The sequence below is a fragment of the Chlorocebus sabaeus genome, chromosome 1, assembly GCF_047675955.1.
Source record: "Chlorocebus sabaeus isolate Y175 chromosome 1, mChlSab1.0.hap1, whole genome shotgun sequence".
Classification (NCBI taxonomy): Eukaryota; Metazoa; Chordata; class Mammalia; order Primates; family Cercopithecidae; genus Chlorocebus; species Chlorocebus sabaeus.
In genome coordinates, this window is record NC_132904.1 from 17,496,294 (window position 1) to 17,517,306 (window position 21,013).

Sequence of the window (21,013 nt, forward strand, 5' to 3'; positions counted from 1 at the left end):
CTGCAAAAATTTTTTAGCAGGATAGGGTGCATAGAGAGAGGTGCCAAGTGTATATTACAAACTCCAAGTGAGGCACAAGGGCTGAGGGGTCATAAAAGATAATGGAGGATATTGAACTCCAAGTAATAAGATTAGTGTAAGGGAGAGAGAGTTCCAGGCAGAGATTATGGGGGTGAGGAATACACATATCATAGAGAGAATATAAACACAACTAGATTTAGGGGTTCAAGTTGGGGAGTGGCAGAAAATACGTGATGAAACCTCGTCTCTACTAAGAAATACAAAAAACTAACCGGGCGAGGCGGCGGGCGCCTGTAGTCCCAGCTACTCGGGAGGCTGAGGCAGGAGAATGGCGTGAACCCAGGAGGCGGAGCTTGGAGTGAGCCGAGATCCGGCCCCTGCACTCCAGCTTGGGCGACAGAGCGAGACTCCGTCTCAAAAAAAAAAAGAAAAAGAAAGGTTGGCTAGTGCCTTGAATGCCAAACAGATGTTCTAGGAAACCTAGTCGTGCAAAATTCTCCTTGGGGGTGTGGGGTGGAGACAACAGGAAGGAAGAGTTCATGGGCAAAAATGTTTGGAAAACAAATTGCAAATGTACTCTCTTCCCTTTGGAAGATTACAGTCCACATGTTAAACAGTCTAAGAGGGCTTGCAGAGAAAGCCTGTTTGGTTTTGTTAACCCTTTGTCTGCCTGACTAACATGGCCACAGAACTCCTTTTTCCCCTGTAATACCCGTTAACATCCCTCCAAATTAGTATTTTGTGGAACATGCTTTGGGAAATAACATATGGACCCCAGGGAAACTATTCTTGTGTCATATTAATGAATCTTAGACATTTTACATTTGCTGATTTATGATTAACAGAAAATTTGGATTTCTTTTTAGTTCTCTTTTCACAGTTGTAATTTTAAGGTCCAAAAATGCAAAGAAGGAACGGGACGAGTTGTTATGTGGCGGATGGGAATCCTAAACAGCTACACCATGGAGTCTACCTTTGGCGGGTCCACCCTGGGTACATTCTCCTTTGTATATCATAGACCAGCATAGGAAGGGAAATCCAAGCAAAGCATCAGAGAGATGAAATGCCTTTGAATGCTGGGGAGATAACTGATCTAGAGGATTTCTTTGTCTAGACTTATGCTAAATTTGAATGCCCAAAATATGAATGTGAAATATAATATTTGATGGGGTAGTATGGCATAGTGGTTGCTAAAGACCTGGAATCAGGCCAGGTGTGGTGGCTCACCCAGCATTTCGGGAGGCCGAGGCAGGCAGATCACGAGGTTCGGAGATCAAGACCAGCTTGGTCAACATGGTGAAACCCCATGTCTACTAAACATTAGCCGGGCGTGGTGGCATGCGCCTGTAGTCCCAGCTACTCTGGAGGCTGAGGCAAGAGAATCGCTTGAACCCGGGAGAGGAAGGTTGCAGTGAGCCAAGATCGTGTCACTGCACTCCAGCCTGGGTGACAGAGCAAGACTCCGTCTCAAAACAAACAAACAAAAAAGCTGGAATCAGGCAGATAGGGGGTTGAATTTCAGCTCCATTAACAAGTTTTGTGTTCTTGGGTAAATTATCTAGCCTTTTTGAACTTCTTTTTTTTTCCTTTCTTTATTTTCATTTTTATTTTTATTTTTTGTTTTTTTGAGACAGGGTTTCTTTCACCCAGGCTAGAGTGTAACGTGGCATGATCATGGCTCTCTGCAACCTCCCAGGCTCAAGTGATTCTCCCACCTTAGCTTCTCATGTAGTTGGTCACATCACCATGCCCAGCTAATTTTTTTATTTTTTTGTAGAGACAGGGTCTGCCTATGTTGCTCAAGCTGGCCTCAAACTCCCTGGCTCAAGCAATCCTCCTGCCTCAGCCTCTCAAAGTGCTGGCATAGCAGGCATGAGCCACCATGTCCAGCCTCATTTTCCTTTTACTGCAATAATAATAGTACTTGCATTGTAGGTACTGCTTAGCGAGATGGTACACGGAGTGCACTTGCCATAGTGCCTAACATGAAGTAAAAACCTCAGTAATTAGAACCATCATGATTATAATTTTTTCATTGCCAAAGATTCTTCTGAACCAAACTAAAACTAGGAGAGCTACACTCTCCTAAAGCATAATATTCTAGAATAAGAGGTGTTTTTTTTTGTTTTGTTTCAGCATCTCCCTCTGTTACCCAGGCTGGAATGCAGTGGCGCACTCTCAGCTCACTGCAACCTCTGCCTCCCTGGCTCAGGCGATCCTCCCACCTTGGCCTCTGACCTCAACCTCCTGAGTAGCTGGGACTATAGGCACATGCCACAACATCAGGCTAATTTTTGTATTTTTTGTAGAGACAAGGTCTCGCCATGTTGCCCAGGTTGGTCTCAAACTCCTAGGCTCAAGTGAAGGGCCTGCCTTGGTCTCTCAAAGTGCTGGGAGTATAGGTGTGAGTCACTGTGCCCAGCCAGTGGAGGTATTTTTAAAACGATAATCATAAATTAGATTTATATTCATTCATTAAGATTTAATTGGAAATGTTTGCGGGTTTTTTTTTTTTTTTCCAGGTAGTAAAAGAGACACTCACTTTACCATCGAAGATCTAAAGTCCTTAGGTTATCATGTCTGTGACACCCTTCTGGACTTCTGTGATCCTGACCACACCAAGGTAAAAATGGGGTTTCAAGAAATGTGGTGAAGGCCAGGCATGGTGGCTCACACCTGTAATCCTAGCAATTTGGGAGGCTGAGGTGGGTGGATTGCCTGAGCTCAGGAGTTCGAAACCAGCCTGGGCAATATAGTGAAACCGCGTCTCTACTAAAAATAAAAAAAAATTAGCTGGTCATGGTGGTGTGCACCTGTAATCCCAGCTCTCAGGAGGCTGAAGCAGGAGAATCACTTAAACCCAGGAGGCGGAGGTTGCTCTGAGCTGAGATCACGCCACTGCACTCCAGCCTGGGAGACAGAGTGAGACTTAAAAAAAAAAGAAATGTGATGATGCTGCTGTGATCAGTTTCACATGGGTCCAAAGTGAGCCCAGTGGAATTACAGGCTATCTTTATTTTCCTCTTACTAGTTTTTCTGAAGTTTTTATAATAAAAGAAAATAAGAAAGCCCCCAGCCTGCATACTGTCTACAAATGGTAAGACCTCATAATTCACCAAGAAGATGGAGACAGTCCTTTAGAACACGTCTCCCTCGCTTCTGGACTTACCTATGGCAACACCTATTCTTTTTTTTCTTCTTTTGAGATAGGGTCTCACTCTGTTACCCAGGCTGAAGTGCAATGGCGTGATCACGGCTTATTGCAGCCTCAACACCTTAGCCTCCCAAGTAGTTGAGACCACAAGTATGCGCCACCACACATAGCTAATTCTTAAGTTTTTGTAGAGACAGGGTTTTTCTGTTACCAGGCTGGTCTGCAGCTCCTGGGTTTGTGATCCTCCTGCCTCAGCCTCTCAAAGTGCTGGGATTACAAGCATGAGCCACTGTGCCCAGCTACAACACTAATTATCTTTCCTTTCTCTTATTTTAGAAAATCAGGCATCTTTTTTTTTTTTTCTTTTTTTTGAGACAGGGTCTCCCTCTGTCTCTCAGGCTGGAGTGCAGTGGCGCGAACTTGGCTCACTATAATCTCTGCCTCCCTGGTTCATGCGATTCTTCTGCCTCGGTCTCCTGAGTAGCTGGGATTACAGGCGTGTGCCACCACGTCCGGCTAATTTTTATATCTTTTAGTAGAGACAGGGTTTTACCATATTGGTCAGGCTGGTCTGGAACTCCTGACTTCAGGTAATCTGCCCGCCTCAGCCTCCCAAAGTGCTGGGATTACAGGCTTGAGCCGCTGTGCCCAGCCACGTGTCTTTTTCTCTTCTCCAAAATTAGCTCTGCTCTGTGTGCACTTGTTGACTTCCCCTATGGCCTTTCTGAGGTCTTGCCTTGTTAATTATGTCTTCCCCAAAAAAAAAAAACAAAAAAAAACTAATAATCATCATCATCAGGCCAGGTGCAGTGGCTCACACCTGTAATCCCAGCACTTCAGGAGGCCAAGGCTGGTGAATCACAAGGTCAGGAGTTCGAGACCAGCCTGACCAACACAGTGAAACCCCCATCTCTACTAAAAATACAAAAATTAGCTGGGTGTGGTGGCAAGTGCCTGTAATCCCAGCTGCTCGGGAGGCTGAGGCAGGAGAAACACTTGAACCCAGGAGGCGGAGGTTGCAGTGAACAGAGGTCATGCCACTACACTCCAGCCTGAGTAACAGAGCAACACTCCATCTTAAAAAAAAATAATAAAATAAAATAAAATAAAATAGACTATTGCATTGTTGAAGAACTTGGCGGCCAGGCATGGTGGCTCACACCTGTAATCCCAGCACTTTGGGAGGCCAAGGCAGGCGGATCACGAGGTCAGGAGTTCAAGACCATCCTGGCCAATGTAGTAAAACTCCGTCTCTACTAAAAATACAAAAAGTAGCTGGGCATGGTGGTGCGCACCTGTAGTCCCAGCTACTCAGGAGGCTGAGGCAGGAGAATGGCTTGAACCTGGGAGGCGGAGGTTGCAGTGAACTGAGATCACGCCACTGTACTTCAGCCTGGCGACAGAGCAAGACTCTGTCTCAAAAAAATAAAATAAAAAAGAAGAAGTTGGCTCTAGCCAGAGAAAAGTGGCGGCTAGAGCAGTGCTCATTGATATTCTGCCCTAAAGAAAATTTCTGTCTGTTCCTCCAGCTTATGTAATTTTCTGTTAACATGTCCTTGCTAGCAGGGGTGCAGGTTATTCATCTTTGTGTTCGCAGCAATAAATAAAATGCCTTTCAGCATACACTTAGTAAGTATTTGATGAATAAATAAAATGGGCCGGGCATGGTGGTTCACGCCTGTAATCCCAGTACTTTGGGAGACTGAGACAGGTGGGTCACCTGAGATCAGGAGTTCGAAACCAGCCTGACCAATATGGTAAAACCCTGTCTCTACTAAAAATACAAAATTAGCTGAGTGTGGTGGCGCATGCCTGTAATACCAACTACTTGGGAGGCTGAGGCAGAAGAATCACTTGAACCCAGGAGGTGGAGGTTGCAGTGAGCCGAGATTGCGCCGTTGTACTCCAGCCTGGGCAACAAGAGTCAAACTCCGTCTCAAAAACAATAATAATAAATAAATAAAATAAAATGAATTATCAAAATAGTTCTTTTTTTCACTTTCATAGTTCACTCAGTGTCTAGCAGAGCTTAAGGAGCTTTTACGACAGGAAATCCACAAGAAATTCCATGAACTTGGACAAGATGTAGATTTAGAAGAAAGTTGGAGTGACATCTCTTTGTCTGACATTGAATCCAGGTAACAAAGAAACAACAGAGGTTTTTTTGTTTGTTTGTTTTTGTTTTTCTTTTTTAATACTTTGTTGTTAACCTGGGTGATATAGTGAGATCTTGTTTCTACAAAAAATACAAAAATTAGCTGGGCTTGGTGATCCACTCCTGTAGTCCTAGATACTGGGGAGGCTGAGGTGGGAGGATCACCTGAGCCCGGGAAGTTAAGGCTACAGTGAGCCAAGATCATGTCACTGCACTCCAGTGTGGGCAACAGGTTCAGAAACAAACAAACAAACAAACAAACAAAAACAAAAGAGTGTGTATTCTTTGCCAGCCTCTGTTTTAGCCATTAGAAAGGAGTAGGGAGTTGGGCAGGCAGTTTGTGTAGGGCCTTATAGGGAACTGCAAAGCCTTTGCCTTTCACTCCAAGGGAGATGGAAAGCCTTTGAAAGGTTTTGAGTGAGAAATATCATGATTTGACAGGTTTTAGTTTCAACAGGAACACTGGCTGCTGTGTGAAAAATAGATCGTAAAGAGGGAAGTTCTAAGCAGGGAGACTCAACAGGAGGCTCTCGCAGTAATATAGGTAAAAGATAATGGAGGCTTAGACCAATAATACAAGTAAAAAGTAACAGAGGCTTAGACCGGAGTAGTAGCAGTGGTTGCGGGGGGATGTGTGAATTGGTTGGATTCTAGATATATTTTGAAATTATAAACATTAGGATTTGCCTGTGGATTGGATACGGGCATGAGAAAAGAAGAGAATGACTCCACAATTGGTTGGATGGAGTTGCCTTTAGCTGAGATGGGAAAGATCAAAGGAGTGGAAAAAATTAGGGAGGTAGTGAAGATCAGGAGTCTAGTGTTAGGCTTGTTAAGTTTGTAATGTCCATTATATATTTAGTAGAGACCTCGAACAAGCAGTAGGATATATGGGTCTGGAGTTCAGTGGAGAGGTCCAGTGACCAATGGAGAGAGGCATCATTGGTTAGATGATTTTTTTCTTGAGACAGGGTGTTGCTCTCCACCCAGGCTGGAGTGCAGTGATATGATCTCTGCTCACTACATCCTCAACTTCCTGGGCTCAAGCAATCCTCCTGCCTCAGCTCCCCAAGTAGCTGGGACTACAGGTGTGCACCATCACGCCTGGTTAATTTTTGTATTTTTTGTAGAGAACAGGTTTTGCCTATTGTCCAGGCTGGTCTCTAACTACCAAGCTCAAGGGATCAGCCTCCCAAAGTGCTGCGATTACAAGCGTGAGCCACCATGCCCAGCCTGGTAGATAATATTTAAACCTTAACACTAGATGGGGTCTGGCTGAGGTGGCTCACACCTATAATTCCCACTCTTTGGGAGGCCGAGGCAGGCGGATCACTTGAGGTCAGGAGTTCAAGACCTGCCTGGCCAACATTGTGAAACCCCATCTCTACTAAAAATTTAAAAATTAGCTGGGTGTGGTGGTACGCACCTGTAATCCCAGCTACTCAGGAAGCTGAGGCGGGAGGAAGGATTGCCTGAACCCGAGAGGTGGAGGTTGCTGTGAGCTGGGATTGCGCCATTGCATTTCAGCCTGGGTGACAGAGTAAGACTCTGGTCTCAAAAAAAAAAAAAAAAGAAAATAGCCTTGGGTAGGGGCATGCACCTGCACCTGTAGTACTAGCTACTTGGAAGCTGAGACAGGAGGATTGCTGAGCTCAGAAGTTCGAGATTGCAGTGAGCTATGGCCACACTAGTGTACTCCAATCTGTGCTATAGAGTGAGACCCTATCTCAGAAAAAAAAAAAAAAAAAGACTGGCGGGATCTCAAGGAAGTAAGTGCAGATAGAGAAGTCTGAGGTTTGAGCTGGATAATACAACTTTAACAGGGGAGGAGCCAGCAAAGGCGACTGAGAAGGGACTAGCAAGGCTGAAAAAAAACAGAAGAATGATTTTTTAAAAAACCTAAAGCAGGCATGGTTGGCTCACACCTGTAATCCCAGGACTTTGGGAGGCCGAGGCTGGCGGATCACCTGAGGTCAGGAGTTCAAGACCAGCCTGACCAACATGGAGAAACTCTGTCTCTACTAAAAATACAAAATTAGAGGCCGGGCGCGGTGGCTCAAGCCTGTAATCCCAGCACTTTGGGAGGCCGAGACGGGCGGATCACGAGGTCAGGAGATCGAGACCATCCTGGTGAACACGGTGAAACCCCGTCTCTACTAAAAAAATACAAAAAACGGCCGGGCGCGGTGGCTCACGCCTGTAATCCCAGCACTTTGGGAGGCCGAGGTGGGCGGATCACAAGGTCAGGAGATCGAGACCATGGTGAAACCCCGTCTCTACTAAAAATAGAAAAAATTAGCCGGGCGCAGTGGCGGGCGCCTGTAGTCCCAGCTACTCGGGAGGCTGAGGCAGGAGAATGGTGTGAACCCGGGAGGCGGAGCTTGCAGTGAGCCGAGATTGCGCCACTGCACTCCAGCCTGGGCGACAGAGCGAGACTCCGTCTCAAAAAAAAAAAAAAAAAAAAAAAAAACTAGCCGGGCGAGGTGGCAGGCGCCTGTAGTCCCAGCTACTCGGGAGGCTGAGGCAGGAGAATGGCGTAAACCCGGGAGGTGGAGCTTGCAGTGAGCTGAGATCCGGCCACTGCACTCCAGCCTGGGAGACAGAGCCAGACTCCATCTCAAAAAAAAAAAAAAAAAAAAAAATACAAAATTAGTTGGGTGTGATGGCACATGCCTGTAATGGCACATGCCTGTAATCCCAGCTACTCGGGAGGCTGAAGCAGGAGAATCGCTGGAACCTGGGAGGCGGAGGTTGCAGTGAGCTGAGATTACACCATTGCACTCCAGCCTGGGCAATAAGAGCGAAACTCCATCTCAAAAAATAAATAAGTAAATAAATAAATAACCTAAATCAGATCATATCATTTATCTGTTGAAAGCACTTCAGTATCTCCCCGACTCAGATAAAAAAAAGCCAAAGACCCTACAATGGCCTGTAAGGCTATAGGCCTCCTGATACCTCTATGGCCTCCACCTTAACCCATTTTTTTTTTTTTTTTTTTTTTTGAGACAGAGTCTCGCTCTATCACCCAGGCTGAGGCTGGAGTGCAATGGCATGATCTCGGCTCACTGCAACCTCCGCCTGCCGGGTTCAAGCAATTTTCCTGCCTCAGCCCCCCAAGTAGCTGGGACTACAGGCGCACGCTGCCATGGCTGGCTAATTTTTTGTATTTTAGTAGAGACGGGGTTTCACTGTGTTGCCTAGGCTGGTCTCGGACTCCTGACTTCAGGCAATCCGCCCACCTCGGCCTCCCAAAGTGCTGGGATTACAGGCGTGAGCCACCGCACCCAGCCAAATGCTGCCTTTTTCAACATGATCTATACACGTTACTCTAATGCTACAGCTTGCTCCCCTCCTTCACCCTCCTGCCACTCCTTATCCCCCTTAGGTGCTCTACATTTTTCCATAGCATTTATTGCCTCTGTCATTCTGTATCATTTAAGTATTTATTGTATCTGTTTTATTTATTTATATTTATTATTATTTTTTTTTGAGACAGACTTTTGCTCTTATTGCCCAGGGTGGAGTGCAATGGGGTGATCTCCACTCACTGCAACCTCCGTCTCCAGGTTCAAGCTATTCTCCTGCCTCAGCCGCCCGAGTAGCTGGGATTATAGGCATCCACTACCACGGCTGGCTAATTTTTAGTAGAACGCGATTTCAACATGTTGGCCAGGCTGGTTGCGAACTCCTGACCTCAAGTGATCCACCCACCTCGGCCTCCCAAAGTGCTGGGATTATAGGCATGAGCCACTGCACCTGGCCTATTTTTTTTTTTTTTTTTTTTTTTTTTTGAGATGGAGTGTCGCTCTGTCGCCCAGGCTGGAGTCCAATGGCATGATCTCGGCTCACTGCAACCTCCGCCTCCCGGGTTCGAGCAATTCTTCTGCCTCAGTCTCCCAAGTAGCTGGGATTATAGGCACTCACCACCAAGCCCCGCTAATTTTTTTTTTTTTTTTTTTGAGACAGAATTTCGCTCTTGTTGCCCAGGCTAGAGTGCAATGGTGCAATCTCAGCTCACTGCACTCCCTGCAACCTCTGTCTCCAGGTTCAAGCAATTCTCCTGCCTCAGTCTCCCAAGTAGCTAGGATTACAGGCATGTGCCACCAAGCCTGGCTAATTTTCTATTTTTAGTAGAGATGAGGTTTCTCCATATTGGTCAGGCTGGTCTTGAACTCCCAACCTCAGGTGATCTGCCCACCTCGGCCTCCCAAAGACCTGGGATTACAGGCATGAACCACCGCGCCTGGCCATCTAATTTTTGTATTTTTAGTAGAGATGGGGTTTCACCATGTTGCCCAGGCTAGTCTTGAACTCCTGACCTCAGGTGATCCACCCACCTTGGCCTCCCAGGGTGCTGGGATGACAGGCGTGAACCACTGCACCCAGCCAATATCTGTTGTTTATTGTCTGTTTCCTTCTACTAGGAGACAGGTTCCACAAAGTCAGAGATCTTTTCGTTTGCTCTGTATCTCATGTACCTAGAATGGTACCTGTTCTGTACCTAGCACAGAGGAAGAGCTCAATAAATATTTTTTAAATTAATTTAGCATTCAGGATCTCATCTCTACCCTCATAATCTCCCCAGCTATTTAGGAAGCCCCCAAAAGGTTATGTTTCCCAGGTGTGCAAGAATACCTTCTACTCTAACTTACTGGCTAAAGTGCCTCACGGATGACCCAGCTACCTTCAGGCTTCTGGACTGGCGTGGAAGTCTTCTGACAGAGACTGCACTGTAGTCTGTGGTGGACAGTGGAAAAGGGATGGCTCTTTCATCCACTCTATGGCACATTGACATCTGGGCCCAAAAGCAATTCTGAGTCTCACAAATATTTCTTCAGGGACCTTAAACTTAAAGTAGGCCATCAGGCCAGGTCGTGTGGCCCATTCACCGTGTCATCCCTTCCACTCTCTTAGAATCCTATGCCTAATTAACCAAGACCTCTGCACCAACCCCTCTCCAAACACAGCCTCAAAAACAAAATGCCTGGCCGGGCGCGGTGGCTCAAGCCTGTAATCCCAGCACTTTGGGAGGCCGAGACGGGCGAATCATGAGGTCAGGAGATCGAGACCATCCTGGCTAACCCGGTGAAACCCCGTCTCTACTAAAAAATACAAAAAACTAGCCGGGCGAGGTGGCAGGCGCCTGTAGTCCCAGCTACTCGGGAGGCTGAGGCAGGAGAATGGCGTAAACCCGGGAGGCGGAGCTTGCAGTGAGCTGAGATCCGGCCACTACACTCCAGCCTGGGCGAGACTCCGTCTCAAAAAAAAAAAAAAAAAAAAAAAAAAAAAAAAAAATGCCAGCTGGACGCAGTGGCTCACACCTGTAGTCTTAGCACTTTGGGAGGCCAAGCTGGGCGGATCACTTCAGCCCAGGAGTTCAAGACAAGCCTGGGCAACATGGAGAAACCCTGTCTCTACAAGAAATGCAAAAATTAGCCAGGCATGGTGACTCATGCCTGTTGTCCCAGCTACTTGGGAGGCTAAGGTGAGAGGATCATTTGAATCCAGGAGGTCAAGGCTGCAGTGAGCCAAGATTGCACGACTGCACTCCAACCTGGGCGACACAGTGAGACCCTGTCTCAAAAAAAAAAAAGGCGTGCTCTGCATATCAACTCATACAAATAGTGCCAAGGTGTGGCTAGGCATGATGGCTCATGTCTGTAATCCCAGCACTTTGGGAGGCCAAGATGGGAGGATTGCTTGAGGCCAGGAGTTGGAGGCCAGCTTGGTCAACATAGTGAGACCCCATCTCTATTTTTAAAAACATTTAAAAAGAAATAAATAGGGCCCAAGGGGAATCAGTTCAGAAACAGGCAGACTCTACATTCTAGTGGCTCAGCCGGGACACTTTGATGCACATGGTTAAGAATTATTGAAACCAATTTGCCAGCCTCTGCCTCAAGAGACTGGCTGTCACAGCCTCCAGTGGGGTTCCACCTATCCATTGTCACAATTGCAAAGGAAAGCAGACTGTGAGTGTACAAGCCCAGTATGAGTTTGCCTTGTGTATGTGCACACATGGGTTTTGACACTTTCTGGGACACACTGCTTTCAGTGCTTTTGTCCCATTTGCTAACGTTTTCTACCAACAGGACTTCCAGTGTCCACTAGAAAAAAACCTTGTGAGAACAGGGAATTGGGAATTAGATCAGAGATGGGGTTTTCTTCCTGCTGTGTTTCTGTGGGACTACTCATTGTGCACTGAGAGGAGCGAGGGGAGCAGAAACAAATGAAGGGTTGGGCAGCTGAATGGTTTAAAATACTGACTTCTCCCATGTGATTTGAGCTCTACAAATGTTTTTTGTTTGTTTTTGAGATGGAGTCTCACTCTGTCACGCAAGCTGGAGTGTAGTGGTGTGATCTTGGCTCACTGCATCATTGCAATCTCCACCTCCTGGGTTCAAGCAATTCTCATGCCTCAGTCTCCCAAGTAGCTGGAATTACAGACACCCGCTACCACACCCAGCTAAATTTTTTTGGTATTTTTAGTAGAGATGGAGTTTCACAGTGTTGGCCAGGCTTGTCTTGAATTCCTGACCTCAAGTGATCTGCCCATCTCGACCTCCCGAAGTGCTGGGATTATAGGCATGAGCCACCATGCCTGGCCTTGTGCCAGTAAACTGTATGTATAGACCCCCATCATAGAGAACAGCTCTTGGTTTTAGCCAACTAAACCCCAGGAAAGGGGAAAATATAATGTGACACTTAAGCAAAAGACATGAAGAAAGAAAGGTTTGATTATTTGAGTTTTCATTCATCCTAGCCCTTGCAGAAAGGGGAAGTACACAGTTTGTGAGGGAAGACTTTAGATTAGTCTAAATGAGCATCCACAATTTTTTTTTTTAAAAAGAGTGTCGCTCTGTCGCCCAGGCTAGAGTCAGTGGCGCAATCACAGCTCACTGGAGCCTCAACCTCCTGGGCTCAAATGATCCTCCCAGCTCAGCCTCCCCAGTAGCTGAGACTACAGGAGTGCACCACGACACCTGGCTAATTTTTGTATCTTTTTGTAGAGACAGGGTTTTGCCATGTTGCCCAGGCTGTTCTTAAATTCCTAGGCTCAAGAGATCTTTGAGCCTCAGCCTCCCAAAGTGCTGGGATTACAGGTGTGAGCCACTATGCCCAGCCAACTTTTTTTTTTTTTAAATAAAGACAGGGCATCACTATGTTACCCAGTCTGATCTTTAATTCCTGGCCTCAAGCAATCCCTCCTGCCTTGGTATCCCAAAGTGTGGGGATTATAGGCATGAGCCACCATGCCTGGCCTCATTCAAAACTTTTGAAGGAAAATTGGGGTGACAAAAGTAATCTTGGTCTCTGACCTGAAGGTTCTTTTTGTTATTTATATATTTTTTGAGACAGGTTCTTGCCCTGTTGCTTAGACTGGAGTGCAGTGGCACAATCTCGGCTCACTGCAGCCTCAACCTCCTGGGCACTAGTGGTCCTCCTATCTCAGTCACCCGAGTGTCTGGGACCACAGGCAGGCACCACCACTACCAGCTAATTAAGAAAAAAAATTTTTTTGTAGATACAGCGACTTACTGTGTCACCCAGGCTCAGATTGTTTATTAAATGCATTTGTTTATACATTGAATACATTTCTTCAAAGTACCTGTTAGGATCCTGGATTTCTGAATTGGTGCCAGCCACAGAGGAATAAATGAGAAAGATCCCTTGTTTTCAAACAAATGACAATCCTCTACTGTTCTCTAGGCCTGCGCATTGAGAATCCTGTGGTCTCTCACGACCTCCACCAAGGGCGATTTTGCCCATCTGGCCAGTATTTTCTTTGCCATATGGATTGCAAACTCTTTGGTGCCAGAGGCTCTGCCTCGTTCATCTGTGCTCCCTGTGCCTAACACACTGCTTGGCATGCAGTAGGTGTTCGGAGTGAATGAATGAATGTGCTTGTCAAAAATTCTTTTTTGGGGGCCAGGTGCGGTGGCTCATGCCTGTTATCCCAGCATTTTGGGAGGCCAAGGCGGGCGGATCATGAGGTCAGGAGATCGAGACCATCCTGGCTAACACGGTGAAACCCCATCTCTACTAAAAATATAAAAAATTAGCTGGGCGTGATGGCGGGCACCTGTAGTTCCAGCTACTTGGGAGGCTGACAGAGTGAGACTCCGTCTCAAAAAAAATTCTTTTTTTTTTTTTTTTTTTGAGACAGCTTCACTCTTGTCGCCTAGGCTGGAGTGCAATGGCACAATCTTGGCTCACTGCAACCTCTGCCTCCCAGGTTCAAGCGATTTTCCTGCCTCAGCCTCCTGAGTAGCTGGGACTACAGGTGTGCGCCACCACACCCAGATAATTTTTTTGTATTTAGTAGAGACGGGGTTTCACCATTTTAGTCAGGGTGATCTCAAACTCCTGACCTCAGGTGATCCACCCACCTCGGCCTCCCAAAATGCTGGGATTACAGGCATGCGCCACTGCTCCTGGTCATCAAGAATTCTTAGTAATTGCTTGGGCGCAGTTGTTCATACCTGTAATCTCAGCACTTTAGGAGGCTGAGGCAAGAGGATCGCTTAAACACAAAAGTTCAAGACCAGCTCAGGCAACATAGTGGGACCCTGTGACTACAAGAATTTAAAAAATTAGTCAGGCATGGTGACATGAGCCTGTAGTCCCAGCTGCTCAGAAGGCTGAGGTGGGAGGATCTCTTGAGCCCGGGAGGTCAAGGCTGCAGTGATCTATGATCACAGTACTGCACTTCAGCCTGGGTGACACAGTGACACCCTGTCCCAAAAATATAAAAAAGGAAGAAAATAATAATTTTTAGTAATTGAAGCATAGACAATGAGAGAAATAGTAGACTAGAAGATATCCTAATCTTAATCCCATACAGCTAGTCTGGTAAATGTTATGCTTCCTAGACATATCAATAACAGTTATTTCCTCTTCTTTTTTTTCTTTTGGAAACAGCACCAGTGGCTCTGACAGTTCTCTCTCAGATGGTCTTCCTGTTCACCTAGCAAACATAGCAGATGAGGTAAGCTGAGCTCTTATACCCAGGAAATAGCAGCCTTAAAAAAAATCATGACACTGGCAGCCAATTTGTTGGAATTTTCCAGCTGTCCTAAGACCCACAGAAAATATACAATAGTGTCCTAACTAGTCACCCTGCCCTAAAGTCTCTCGTTTTGTCCTTTATAACTTTCTTGCTTAATTATTAAGGCCACCTTAAGGTAACACCCAAACTGAATATTTTAACCACACATCTAATGATCATTATTATCTGGACCTGACATTATTGCCATAAGTAATCTGATTTCATATTGTAAATCACAGATATTTGGTTATTGATATAAGTGCCCCTTCGTGGGTTTTTTTTGCTGTTGTTGTCGTTGTTGTTTTGAGATGGAGTCTTGCTGTGTCTCCCAGGCTGGAGTGCAGTGGTGCAAACTTCCACCTTCTGGGTTCAAGCAATTCTCCTGCCTCAGCCTCCTGAGTAGCTGGGATTACAGGCGCACGCCACCACGCCTGGCTAATTTTTGTATTTTCAGTAGAGACGGTTGGCCATCCTGGTTTCAAACTCCTGACCTCGTGATCTGCCCGCCTTGGCCTCCCAAAGTGCTGGGGTTACAGGCGTGAGCTGCCACACCAGGCCTTTTTTTTTTTTTTTTGAGATGGAGTCTCACTCTGTCACCCAGGATGGAGTGCAGTGGCGTGATCTCAGCTCACAGCAACCTCCGCCTCCCGGGTTCAAGCAATTCTTCTACCTCAGCCTCCTGAGTAACTGGGATTACAGTCACCTGCCACCCTGCCCGGCTAATTTTTGTGTTTTTAGTAGAGATGGGGTTTCACCATGTTGGCCAGGCTGGTCTCGAACTCTTGACCTCAAGTGATCCACCTGCTTCAGCCTCTCAAAGTGTTGGGATTACAGGCGCCTAACCATAAGTACCCCTTTGGCAGTTTATCGATAACAGTGGGATTTGGGGGTATTAAGTAGGAAGCATCCTCCAGTAAGGAGGGAACTGAACTGTTTGTTTATTCTCCAAACCAACACCATGAGGCTGCATACCGAGTTAGCCTTTGTGTCTTGAGCGTTGCATGAAGAGTGCCACATGTGGGTGGTCCTAGTTCTGGAATCCTCAATGACCAGTTTCTCTACTTTCCCGAATAGCTGACTCAGAAGAAGAAGATGTTTAAGAAGAAAAAAAAGAAGTCACTTCAGACTAGGAAACAGGGAAATGAGCAGTATCAGAAAAAAAATTCGATGTGGAAGTTAAAGTTAACAGAAGATACCTCAGTAAGAAAGCCTTGCTGGCTATTTCTACTGTCTGGTTTCAGAGCATTCCATAGAGGGAGAAGGAAAGGGGGTTAAAGTTTACGCTAAACCAAAAAGGGGATGGAGATTGGGGCAGGGGGAAACTTTCTGTTTTGGGATCAGAATCTTACAGGGGCCCTCTGGGCATCTCTGAGCAGGTTTCAGCCTTGGTCCATTGATCCTCTCCTATACTCTGGCATAGGAAGTCTGGGTTTTAGCCAAGTCTGAATTTCCAGAGGAAAGACATGGTACTGGAATGGTAGTGGCCAGAGCTAGTCAGGAGTAGATGGATGGCTGGGGGCCAGGCCTGGTCCAGGCTCAGACAGCTGGATAGCTCATCAGTCTTTGTCCAAGCTGCCACACTCACACCATACCCTCTGCTTTCAAAAGACGAATGTGCTTTCAGAGGTACAAGTTTTGCTGTTGGGTAAATTGGATCAATTTTGAATAGATCAATTGAAAAAGATTATCTTTTTACTCAATCCTAGGAATTTGCTTCTACTCTGCAAAAGCATCCAGCCTTTTTCAAAAACTCAGAGAATTCCAGTTTTTTACCAATGAGAAATGAAAACCCGAGGTTAAATGAGGTAGTATTTTTGTTTTTGACTCTTTGTCACACAAATTCTCTAACCTCTCAGATTAGCACCTGTCTCCCACAAGGTGATAAATGTAGTAGCCATTTATGTTACCCTAACCTGACAGTGCCACTGGGAGCAAGAAAAAACTGGGGGAGACATTGACACTGCTTTGGATGAGACATGACTGAAGTCTGGAATCAAATATTGGTGATTTGTGATTTTACACCAAGAACATAAGAATGGGCTGCCTTACTTACCATCCATTCATCCATCTACCCACCCATCTACTCAATCAGCAAATTTTATTTTAAAATAAATCAACGAATTTTATTGGACACCTACTACATGCCAGTCCCTTTACTGGATGCTGTGAATGCAACCTTGAATAAAATACTATCCCTGCCTCAGGGACTTCAGACTCTGGTGAAGATTTCAGCAAGTAAGTAGGAAATTGTATCACAGAGTAGGATGCAGTGGCAACACAGAGGAGAGACATTCAACCAATGTTTAGTACTTTATAGTTTTATGGCTGTAAAATCTTTGATTTTCTTTTTTTTTTTTTTTTTTGAGACAGAGTCTTACTCTGTTACCCAAGCTGGAGTGCAGCTTCCACCTCTTGGGTTCAAGTGATTCTTGGGCCTCAGCCTCTGGAGTAGCTGGGATTACAGGTGCCCACCACCATGCTTGGCTAATTTTTGTATTTTTATTAGATGCAGGGTTTCGACATGTTGCCCAGGCTGGTCTCAAACTGCTAAGCTCAAGTAATCCACCCACTTTGGCCTCCCAAAGTGCTGGGATTACAGGCATGAGCTACCATGCCTGGCCAAAATCTTTGATTTTTTATTGTAAAAAAAATAGGCTGTCCAGGCATGGTGGCTCACACCTGAAAGCCCAACACTTTGTGTGTGTTTTTTTTTTGTTTCTTTTTTTGACACAAAAAAGGAAACAAAAGTCTCATTCTGTCACGCAGGCTTAAGTTCAGTGGCACCATCTCAGCTCACTACAACCTCCACCTCCCAGGTTCAAGTGATTCTCCCTCCTCAGCCTCCCATGGAGCTGGGATTACAGGCACCTGCCACCTTGCCTGGCTACTTTTTGTATTTTTAGTACAGATGGGGTCTCACCATGTTGGCCAGGCTGGTTTTGAACTCCTGACCTCAGGTGATCCGCCTGCCTCAGTCTACAAAAGTGCTGGGATTACAGGTGTGAGCCATTGTGCCTAGCCAAACCCAACATTTTGGAAAGCCGAGGCAGGAGGATCATTTGAGCCCAAGAGTTCAAGACCAGCCTACACAACATAGTGAGACCTCATCTCTACAAAAAAATAAACAAAAATTAGCTGGGTATAGTGGTGCACATAGTCCCACCTATTTGAGACACCGAGGTGGGCAGATCACATGAGACCAGAGTTGGAGGCTCCAATGAGCCATGATCATACCACCATACTCCAGCCTGGGTGGCCAGGCGTGGTGGCTCACACCTGTAATCCCAGCACTTTGGGAGGCTGAGAGAGGAGGATTGCTTGGGTCCAGAAGTTCGAGACTAGCCCTGGCAACATAGCAAGACCCCATCTCTACAAAAAATTTTTTACAAATTAGCTAGACATGGCTGGTCACAGTGGCTCATACCTGTAATCCCAGCACTATGGGAGGACAAGATGGGTGGATCACATGAGACCAGGAGTTCAAGACCAGCCTGGCCAACATGGTGAAACCCCATCTCTACCAAAAATACGAAAATTAGCTGGGTGTGGTGGTATGTGCCTGTAGTCTCAGCTACTCAGGAAGCTGAGTCACAAGGATTGCTTGAACCCAGGAGGCAGAAGTTGCAGTGAGCTGAGATTGCGCCATTGCACTCCAGCTTGGGTGACAGAGCAAGACTCTGTCTCAAAAAAAGAAGAAGAAGAAAAAAATCAGCTATACATTGTGATGTATGCTTATAGTCCTAGCTACTTGAGAGGCTGAGGTAGGAGGATCGCTTGAGCCTGAGAGGTCAAGGCTACAGTGAGCTGTGATCCTACCACTGCACCCCAGCCTGGGTGACAGAGCAAGACCCTGCTTAAAAAAAAAAAAAAAAAAAAAGCGGGGCTCAGTTTTGAGGTCAGGTACGGTAGCTCACACCTGTAATCCCAGCACTTTGGGAGGAAAAGGTGGTAGGATCACTTGAGGCCAGGAGGTCAAGATCACTTGAGGCCAGGAGGTCAAGACCAGCCTGAGCAACATAGCAAGATCCTATCTCTACAAAAAATTTTAAAATTTAGCTGGATGCGGGCCGGGCGCAGTGACTCATGCCTGTAACCCCAACACTTTGGGAGGCTGAGACAGGCGGATCACGAGGTCAGGAGATTGAGACCATCCTAGCTAACATGGTGAAACCCCGTCTCTACTAAAAATACAAAAAATTAGCTAGACATCCCTGTAGTCCCAGCTAGTCGGGAGGCCAAGGCAGGAGAATCACTTGAACCTGGGAGGTGGAGGTTGCAGTGAGCCGAGGTCACGCCACTGCACTCCAGCCTGGGCGATAGAGCAAGACTCCATCTCAAGAAAATAAATAAATAAATAAATAAATAAATAAATAAATAAATAAATAAGTAACTTAGCTGGATGTGGTAGCCTGCCCCTCCTGTAGTCCTAGCTACTTGGGAGGCTGAGGTGGGAGAATCACTTGAGTCCAGGAGTTTAAGGTTACAGTGAGCTGTGATCCTGCCACTGCACTCCACCCTAGGCGACAGAGTGAGACTTTGTCCCAAAAAAAAAAAAAAATGGTTTTGGTACAATAGTTAGTAGCCGATTCTTAGGGGATAGGGTGCAAAATGGGCCCTTCTCATGTGAAACACTACCCTATAGTTAACAGTGCTGCCTGGGCACAGTGGCTCATGCCTGTAATCCCAGCACTTTGGGAGGCCAAAGTGGGTGGATCACCTGAGGTCAGGAGTTCGAGACCAGCCCAGCCAACATGGCGAAACCCTGTCTCCACTAAACATACAAAAATTAGCCAGGTGTGGTGGCAGGCGCCTGTAATTCCAGCTACTCGGGAGGCTGAGGCAGGAGAATCGCTTGAACTCAAGAGGTGGAGGTTGCTGTGAGCTGAGATTGCACCATTGCACTCCAGCCTGGGTGACAAGAGTGAAACTGTCTCAAAAAAAAAGAGTACTATAATGAGGTCTCACTGTGCAATACTGGGGAATCCCCACAGAGCACAGCTGGTGGCAAGAGCATAAATTTTGAAGTCTGCCTTGAGTTCAAATTTCAGCCCCACTGTTTAATATTCTGTGAGCCATCTGACCACCCCGGGGCTAAGTTTCTGCATCTGAAATACTGAGGTGATAATATCTACATCCTAAGGTTGTTGTGTGAATTAGTGTGAAAGTGTAAAGCATCTGGCATATCGTAGGCACTCAGTACATTAGTCACTTTTCCTCCTTCGAACTGTTTTTCCTTCTTTGAATTATATTTTGCCTGTCCTTTTGTGTGGGAATATCATAGTGAATCAACATGTATGAATAAGAAGCAAACAAATAATGTATATTCAATGTAATCGCACTTGTTCAAGTGGAAAATTTAGTGAGGATATGTTCATTTATTTTAGACAAATTTAAATAGAAGAGACAAAGACACCTCCCTGGACCCATCAATGGCCACCCTGATTCTGCCTAAGAATAAAGGGCGAATGCAGGTACTTCACCTAATATACTGTATATAGTTACATGCCAGTGATTAATTTTAATTAGTTCTCAAATGTATTATGTAATTTGGAGGGGTGGTGACGCACAGTCCAGTTTTACCTTCTCGGATTTGTTCTGCTCAGGTGCACATCTGAGGCATTTTGCATCCTCAGGCTACAAATCACCTGGCCCCTGGGGCATAGCAGGGCTGGAAGGAGCCCACCTAGGCTAAAAGCTTGCCATTGAAAATTTCATTTCATTTCAACGAACATTTTTTAGGCAGCCATTATTTTGAAACGCCATGGCAACATGTCAGGTAAGAAAGTGACAGGGAATAATGCACCTGTTCTCAGCCTTACGAGGTTAACAACACCCAGAGTGTTGCCATGAATTATGAGGTGTGCTTCACATGCAGTGTTACCACTGACCATTCAGTATCAAGGTTTGTGAATTATTTGCTTTTTTGTTGTTGTTGTTGTTGTTATTTTGAGATGGAGTTTCACTCTTGTTGCCCAGGCTGGAGTGCAATGGCACAATCTCGGCTCACCGCAACCTCTGCCTCCCAGGTTCAAGCGATTCTCCTGCCTAAGCCTCCCCAGTAACTGGGATTACAGGTATGTGCCACCATGCCTGGCTAATTTTTGTATTTTTAGTAGAGATGGGGTTTCTTCACGTGGGTCAGGCTGGTCTCGAACTCCTGACCTCAGGTGATCTGCCCGCCTCGGCCTCCCAAAGTGCTGGGATTACAGGTGTGAGCCTCTGCGCCCGGCCAATTATTTGCTTTTTTAAAAAAGAATAAGTTTGGTCCGGCGCAGCTCCTCATGCCTATAATCCCAGCACTTTGGGAGGACAAGGCAGGTGGATCACATGAGGCCGGGAGTTCAAGGCCAGCCTGGCCAAAATGGTGAAACCCCATCTCTACAAAAATACAAAAATTAGGCTGGCCGTGGTGGCTCATGCCTGTAATCCCAGCACTTTGGGAGGCCGAGGTGGGTGGATCACAAGGTCAAGAGATTGAGACCATCCTGGCCAACATAGCGAAACCCTGTCTCTACTAAAAATACAAAAAATTTGCCAGGAGTGGTGGTGGGTGCCTGCGGTCCCAGCTACTCGGGAGGCTGAGGCAGGAGAATCCCTTGAACCTGGGAGGCAGAGGTTGTAGTGAGCCGAG

General features: G+C 46.1%; 1 protein-coding gene across 1 annotated transcript in view; it reads left to right on the forward strand.

Moving 5' to 3' along the window:
• The window catches only part of AGBL2 (AGBL carboxypeptidase 2), a 100,952-nt gene that overhangs the window by 31,038 nt on the left and 48,901 nt on the right, over positions 1 to 21,013 (forward strand). The window contains 7 exon segments of the mRNA XM_037999326.2: positions 888 to 1,014; positions 2,544 to 2,644; positions 5,183 to 5,313; positions 14,256 to 14,322; positions 15,457 to 15,582; positions 16,089 to 16,187; positions 19,767 to 19,853. Coding sequence (XP_037855254.2) covers positions 888 to 1,014; positions 2,544 to 2,644; positions 5,183 to 5,313; positions 14,256 to 14,322; positions 15,457 to 15,582; positions 16,089 to 16,187; positions 19,767 to 19,853 — 738 coding nt within the window.